Here is a 7,639-nt window from a genome sequence, read left to right as displayed (position 1 = left end):
ATTATTCTGGCGGTGCTCAGGGGACCATATGGGATGCTGGGGATTGAATTTTGGTTGGCCCTGTGCAAAGCAAGTATCCTACCTGCTGTACTCTCCCTAGTCCCAAAGATGATGGTGCTTTAATTTTTTTATTTTTAAATTTTTTGCTTTTTTGGTCACACCTGGCAATGCACAGGGGTTATTCCTGGCTCATGCACGCAGGAATTACTCCTGGTGGTGCTTGGGGGACCATCTGGGATGTTGGGAACTAAACCCGGGTCAGCCATGTTCAAGGCAAATCCCCCAACCACTGTGCTATTGCTCCAGCCCCTGATGATGGTCCTTTTAAAGGGAAACTTCAGTTGTGGCGCATTACTGGGACACACCCAAGTTACAGTCCATTCCATTGAGACTAGATACAGGTATGCAGTCACAAAGGGATTTGTTGGACCTCACATCCCTTTACCTTTTCAATTCCACAGTTGGAGATTTGTAATTTGTTTCAGAGCTTCTACAGTGCTTATTTCAGTGAAAGCTTATTTCTCAACAGATTTGTCATATACATTTTTATTCTAAAGCCCAAGTGTCTGTTTATTGTTTGGCAACCCAGAGATTCTCCAATGGGACATGAGGCTTTGGTGTTGCTCCTGGGCATCACCTGGAAGTGTTAGAGGACCACGTAGAGAAGGAATTGAACTGGGTTGGGCTGCATACCACACATGTGCCTTAGCCCTTGTACTCTCTCTTCATCTCCCTAAACAACAACTTCTTTGACATCATTAGCAATAGAGAGCATTGGCTTTTTAATTTTTTTATTTTTCCACTCATCATTTATTTACAAATACACATTATAACTTTTATATACATTGCACATTTACATGGTAGAAAAGTACAAAACTATATATTTAAATGAATTTATATTTAACTTGCCATGTTTGAAAATATAAAATTGCATCAGAAAAAAGTATTATGAAAAGCAAGAAACTTGAACTGATAAAGCTTTGATATAACTTTTAGTCACACATTGATTGAAAAAGAACTAATTTAAAAGGTACAGCAGTCTAGCTTAAAGGAAACACCTAACAGAAGGTTGAACAGATAGCATTCCTCTTCCTTCAGTCTTTGACACCCATCATTCAATTACTTTGGATGTGTAACATCTTAAAAATCCATTATTAGAACTCTAACATAACTATCCCCCCTGCCCCCCATATCTTTATCACAAAAGAACTGAAGGAGGAGTTTCCTCAAAGATTTATTGCCTGTACCTTGTATTTGAGTCAGTTATAATGCCTTTTGGTCAGTCAAGATTCCTTGTAAACAAAACCCGAGGGATCATGTATGTACAGAACAGGCAGCAGAGAATCCAATAAATAAACATGACAGAAACTGACATGCAAGTTTGTTAAAGTGGAAAAGAATCTAACAACAGTGAAATGAAGGGAGACAGATGAGTGAATGGATAATAAGGAATGGACTTAAATGGTTTACAAGGAAAAAAGAAAGCTTTTACTTTACAAGCAAGAGACCTCACAATAAATAACAACTGCTCTTCCTTTCACGAATAAATTTCTTCAAAAACAAGGTGTACAGTCAACCAGACACTTTATGTATAAATTATAAACATGACACAGTATAAATAAATGTCTACAAGTCTCAACTATGGGCCTCATCCAGTAGACCTCACAATGTCCGCCTCTCCGTGTCCAATGCATAACAAGGTGACCTGGGAGAGAGCCTGAGGACAAAAGTCCTTTATGTATAGTTTTCCCCCCAAATAAATAAGCATACACTTATTTACAGTATGGACAATATATTTTTCTTTTTCCCTTTTCTTTTTTTTTTGTTCTTGTTTTCGTGTTTTGTTTTTTTTTTTTGCCCAAAGGCTATGTCAACACTGAACATTGGTGGAGGGTTTACCACTCTAGAATGGAAGATATAGGGAAGCTGTAGTCCTGGTCTTCATCTTCTTCCTCTTCCTCGGTATCTTCAGAAATGGCTAGATGGGGGAATACAGGGGAGCTGTTGTTTAAATATGGACAACAACAGCGCAGAAGCAGCTCAGTGTATGTTTTCAAAGCCCTCTGATATAACAGCGTTGCATTTTTATTTGACTTGCAGTAAGATGCTTTTTTTTTTGTTTGTTTTGTTTTGGTTTGGTTTTGGCATCTGCTGTTATGCAATAAGTTTAAAATTTTTTTTTTTAAAAAACATAATCTATGAAGTCAAAAACTGCAGAAAGTTCTGAAGAATCAATGGCTCAGGTTTTACGGGCAGATTCCTGAAATCAGATAAAAAGCGCTCTTGTGTTCTAGGTATAACTGCTTTGGGTCCTTAATTCAGAGTTAGTAGTGGCAACTGCAAAAAGCAGCAGCCTCAGTGTGATAAGATAAAGCTGTCTTTGAAAAAGAAAAAAACAACAACTTTTGCAGCAGTTAGTTGAGATTCAAGTGTTAATAAAGCAAATAGCAAAGCATACTACTAAAGCAAAAGAATTAGGGACAAATGACTGGATGGGTTTTTAGAGGCAACCCCATTGATGACCATTAGACCAGTCCTAAAAGCCAGTAAATATTCCAGAGAACATTTTTTTTTTTTGGTGGATGACTGAATTGCTGGTGAAAATTAGCAGCTACCCTGATTTAAGCAGAAATAGGCTAGGGTGGGGGAATTTGCGTGCTCTCTCTATATCCATTGCCTGGGGTTTTTGCCTGGGAAAGCCTTAATTGGCAGCAAGGTTAACCACGGCACTTACAGTTACAAGATCCGGAGTGCTTTACTTCCAGCAGCACACCTGAGGAGCAAGCTGCTTCCTTCATGGCACATTCGCTGGCATAAGTGGCATTGTCACTGGCACACACAGGCTCCTCAGACTTAGTCTCAGGGCATAGCTCGTCACAGAGGGAACACCGGCCTCTTCCCACCTTGAAATCCCACAAACACTTTTTTCCTCCCGTGCACTGAATATCTTCACAGGACTTTGCTTCTAGGATATAATACACCCGTGGTGAGTAAACATATCTTCCCTTTCCCCTCATTCTCTGGTCCCTTGTCAATAAATATTAAACATGCAACATAACTCCTGGCTGATGGGGGGAAATGGTGCTTTCACGCCAAGAAATGCTCATAAAGCAAACTCAAACTGCCCCCTTGCCCTTCCCCACCACCCTCACCTACAGCTTCCTACATGTTAATGTATGAAGAATGTATTTGTGGGGAAGACAATTTTACAGTCGCAAGTGAAATATGTATTGGGTTATTTCCTACATGAAGGATCTTTTATAATAGAAAGATCTGATAACAGATTTTAGGAACTGTTAAGTAATTATGTCTTGCTTCCAGCAAGTCTAGCACTTATTTAAAAAAGTGTAAAATGGAATGTGTTCTAAGTTTTCTAAGATAAAAAATGTTTCCTATTTCTTGTTGGTGTATATATATGTATATATAGCATATATTATATATATATATGCATACATACACATGTATGTCAAGGCTTCTGGAAGACAACAGTGCCCTTGAGGAATGCTGTGGTCATAACAATGTATCCAAACTGGATAGTGTTTCTCCCCACGGTAAAAACTCTAGGTTAGAGAGGCTTTGGCTCACTCCAAAGTTTTAACACCAGAACTATCCTTTTCCATTCTCTCATCTTTCCTCAGTCCAGAATACCTACTGATACACTTTCCCTCGTAGGCTAGTCCAATGGATCTGCCCAGGAGACAGGTGGCCTTTCTCAAGTGACAGGCACTGGAGTAGGTCACCCCATCATTTCCGCAGAGGTACTGTTCTGAAGAGGTGGGCTCCGGGCAAATCCGGTTACATGTCACACAGTAGGCATTATTAGTCTGGTCCACCACGCACGTGGAGCTGCCTGGACAGAAAACATCCCGGCAGGTCTCTGAAACACAGAGGGAAAGTCACGTTAATAACCAGGCACCTCCCCATCCTTGGGGGCGGTAGCGTGGACATGATGGAGGGAATCAGGAAATCAGAGGTTTGCGAAAGCACTTTGGGAACCCCTGGTTCAAGAGCAAACCCATGACTGTCTAGGTTGGATCTCTGAGTATTTTTAACGAACTTTTAGGAGCGTGAAAAAGGTTCCTTTATTTGGTATCATTATCAGCGACCACCCCAGGAGGTTTCCAGAGGGTCCCCCTCAGGTGGTAAGCTGGGGCTGGGGGGTGGGCGGCTGGGGCCTTGTTCCAGGAGGCAGGCAGGACCTACTTTTACATCTGCCCTGGTACTGCACTTCCAGTTCGGGCTGCTCTTTACATCGGGCCTTGAGGAGCGCACATTCGTTGCGGTAGGTTTTCCCGTCCAGCCCGCAGACTGGGCCCTTCCAGGTAATGTTGGAACAATCCGGCGCGCAGACGCAGCGGGGTTTGTTCTTTTTGTTCATCCGGCATTTCTTCCCAGGGCCACAGTCCACGTTCTCGCACGTTTCTAGGAGTGGGAGAAAGGCGACTTATTACTAGAACCGGCAGGCGGTGAGCTGTCGACCAGGAGGCCCGCGGTGGCCGGGTGCAAGCATGAAGCCTGGTAGTTGCACAGACAGGGTGGGGGGAGGTGAAGGGCGGCGGCCCCGCGCTCGCTGGGAAGGAGTGAGGGATGGAGACAGGCCTTCCAGACCTGCAAGTCAAAGAGGGTGGGTGGGCCCGCCGGCTCTCCCACAGATTCTCCGTAATAAGTCTGGAAGCCTCTTTAGCCCGCGGCGCGACACCGGGTGGGATTCCGCGTGCCACGCTCTGGGAGAACCGAGGGAACCCAGGAACAAAGCTCTCCTCGTCCCAACCCCCTAGCGGCACCGCGGGGAGGTGGCTGGTAAGACGCCCCCTACCGTGCCCCCCCCCCACCCCGCACAGACTGGGGAGGAAGAACCCCACCTTTGCAGGGGATGCAGTTGGGGGCGCCCCCGTTGAAAATCATCCACTTGAAGAGCGTGTTGTCGTTCACGTCCTCCTCGGTCCACGAGGTGCTCAGGCGGCCCGTGCTGCAGCACTCCTCCTTGCTCAGCTCCGTCTTGTACAGCACCTGGCAGCGGCCGTTCTTGGCTTGGCGGAGCCAGCAGTTCCCGGCTGCGAGAAGACAGGGGTGGGAAGGTGGGTGGATGGGTGGGCGCGCCGCGGAGCAGGGATGGTGGTGGTGGGAGAGAGGTAGCGGTCCAGGAGAAGAGAGTTGGGAGAGAGAGAGAGAGAGAGAGAGAGAGAGAGAGAGAGAGAGAGAGAGAGAGAGAGAGAGAGAGAGAGAGAGAGAGAGAGAGAGAGAGAGAGAGAGAGAGAGAGAGAGGAGAGAAGAGAGAGGAGAGAGAGAGAAAGGAGAGAGAGAAGTGAGAGAGGAGAGAAGAGAGAAAGAAATGCGGGGCGGGGGGGAGAAAAAGCAGAAAATAAATGGAAGCGAGTGGAGAGTGGAGGGGTGAGGACAAGAAGGGGAAGTGAGCGAGAGCGAGGAGCAGGAGCGCCACAGCCGGATCAATGTCAGTTACCAGTGACCCAGACACAACACGTGCAGCCCGCACTGACTTTTACTAGAACTGTTTACTTTTATTCGTCCCATTTCATAACCTGCAGCGACTGGAAGAGCAGATGAAAGAACCCGACAAAAACAGGATGCGACGGATGTTTTTACATGTCGGTTTCACGTAGGCGGTGCGGGTATTATTGGTGACAGGGGTGAAGAAAGTAGGGGAACTTGAGAGAAAGAGAAAGAAAGAGCAATACACACACACATACATACATACACGTACACACGCGCGCAGGAACAGATCAAGCAAAAAAAAAAGGGGGGGGGGGTACTTGTGAAAAATGAAAGCAAACAGGCAAACCGAGCCCTGCCTGGAGCTGCCCGCGCGGCCTGGGGGCGCAGCGCGCCCGACGCGCCCGTTTTGCAATCCGCCAGAGCCTGGGGACGCCCGCGGCCGCCGCGGTCTTTCGAAACCTTCGAGGGCTGCTTTCCCCTCGCCCCCGTCCGGGCACCCGGCAGCGCCGCGCCCCGAAAGGCCGGCCGCTCGGGGGAGTGCGGTGTAGACGGCAAGGGGCAGTGCCCCCGGGGGACAGTTTACAACCCACTTAAAACATTAAGGCCAAAGCAGGGAAAGTTGCATGTCTGTTTCAAGAAAAGTGCATGGGAGAAAAGAAAAAAAAAGAGAAGGCTTCTTACTATCTTACTGTAACATATGTGTAACTACCTCTCTGTAACTACCTACTGAGATATCTTTGCAAGCGGTAATCCACCTTCCCCGTTTCGAAGGTTTGGCTTTTGCTCAGAAAATTTCTCATGAACGACCCATATGTCTCTTAAACAATAACTGGATCGCAAGCTACCATAATAATTATCGCTAAAAAATTTTTTTTGACCAAAGACTCATTGAAATCGACCTAATTTTTCCCCTTAAAATACATTAGATACGTGCTCTTAGTGCACCTCGGATTTTCAATCAGTGTGGGTTCCTCACTATTCTGTAGAAAGTTACCAAAGGGGGGAAAAAACTGCAAAACGACTCAAAACACTTTGGTCTTTTCTTTTTGCGGGGTTAGTGGGAGGGGGTTAGAAGAAACGTCCACTAGCCAGAAAGCTACTACCCTCTAAAATTTCCAGCACCCACATTTCCAAGTTTGGGCAAAGTTTCTGAAACCACGTCCCTCAGCCACCGAAGAAATTTCATTATCTCCCTCACTCCCCCCCCACCCCCACGCTCCCCCAGTCATTTTTTAAAGTACCCAAAAGACGTGGGAGGGCGAGGGGCTAGATTGCAAATGGGACGAGCGAAATCTGCAGGCAACTGATGCTTGTCCCCTTCTCCAGCGCCCAAGACGGTGAGATAACATCTAAACGCTTTCGGTGCAGAACTTGGAGCATCTAACCCTAACTCCCGAGACAGGCTCCACGCTCACTCCCGGTCCTTCTTCCAGGACCGCCGTGCTCCAAACTCGGCTTGCCCCGTCCCCAAGTGTCACTGCCTCCCGTGTCCGGACTCCTTTCCACCCCGGACTCGCCAAGTGGGTTCACAGCATCCTCCGAGAGCCGCGCGGCTCAGCCCCGACCCGGGCGGGGGCGAGCCTGCGGCCAAGTGGCGAGCCCCCGGCCGCCGCCGCCGCGCCTCCCGCGCATCCCCCCCTCGCTTACCCTGGGCGCTGCGGTCCTCCATGAACTGGCAGAGTAGCAGCAGCAGGAGGCAGAGCCCGCCGGGCGGGTGCCGGGGCCGGGCCATGGCGGGGGCCGGCGCGGGGCGCGGAGCGGGCGCGGGGCGCGCGGGGCGCGGGGAGCGGGAGGCTGGCGCTGGGCGCGCGGCGCAGAGGCGAGCGGCGGAGGCGCAGCGATCCCGGCGCAGCCCCGCGCTCGCCGCCGGCCGCCCGCGCGATTCAATGGACGTCAGGAGCCGGGCGCAGCCGCGCTTTAAATCTAGACGGGGGTCTCGGCAGTTTGCGGTGGGCGGTCTCCCAGGGTGTGGGGCCGTGGGAGGGCGGCGGCGAGCGCGGGTGTGCGCGGCTCCTTGGGGGTGGGGAGCTTTTAAAAGTTCAGTGTGAATCAGGTGACATTTCCCACCTTCTGGAAAGCCTTGCCCGCGATCTGCTGGGGGTGCCTGAAATCAAAGCGCTGGAGGGGAATCGCCGAGCTCTTATTTGCGTAGCGGCCGGCGGGAGGAGGGGGTGGGGGGAGGCGG

The 7,639-nt window shown here is 49.0% G+C and overlaps 1 protein-coding gene across 3 annotated transcripts; it reads right to left on the bottom strand.

The window, feature by feature from the left end:
- Window positions 1-780: 780 nt before the first annotated feature.
- FST (follistatin) lies at window positions 781-7,231 on the bottom strand. 3 transcript variants are annotated; one of them, XM_055140962.1, is made up of 6 exons: window positions 7,102-7,231; window positions 4,863-5,054; window positions 4,204-4,422; window positions 3,653-3,877; window positions 2,735-2,965; window positions 781-1,978 (listed from the first exon to the last, which is right to left on the bottom strand). In XM_055140962.1, exons 1-6 carry the CDS (start codon window positions 7,184-7,186, stop codon window positions 1,896-1,898), a joined length of 1,035 nt encoding a protein of 344 aa, XP_054996937.1. In that variant the 5' UTR covers window positions 7,187-7,231; the 3' UTR covers window positions 781-1,895. The 3 variants fall into 3 exon arrangements, with proteins under 3 accessions (XP_054996937.1, XP_054996941.1, XP_054996942.1); XM_055140966.1 differs by having other exon boundaries at window positions 2,735-2,962; XM_055140967.1 differs by lacking the exon at window positions 781-1,978 and adding an exon at window positions 1,990-2,260.
- Window positions 7,232-7,639: the final 408 nt, after the last annotated feature.

The sequence above is a fragment of the Sorex araneus genome, chromosome 1, assembly GCF_027595985.1.
Source record: "Sorex araneus isolate mSorAra2 chromosome 1, mSorAra2.pri, whole genome shotgun sequence".
Classification (NCBI taxonomy): domain Eukaryota; kingdom Metazoa; phylum Chordata; class Mammalia; order Eulipotyphla; family Soricidae; genus Sorex; species Sorex araneus.
This window is presented reverse-complemented; position numbering and strand designations above follow the sequence as displayed.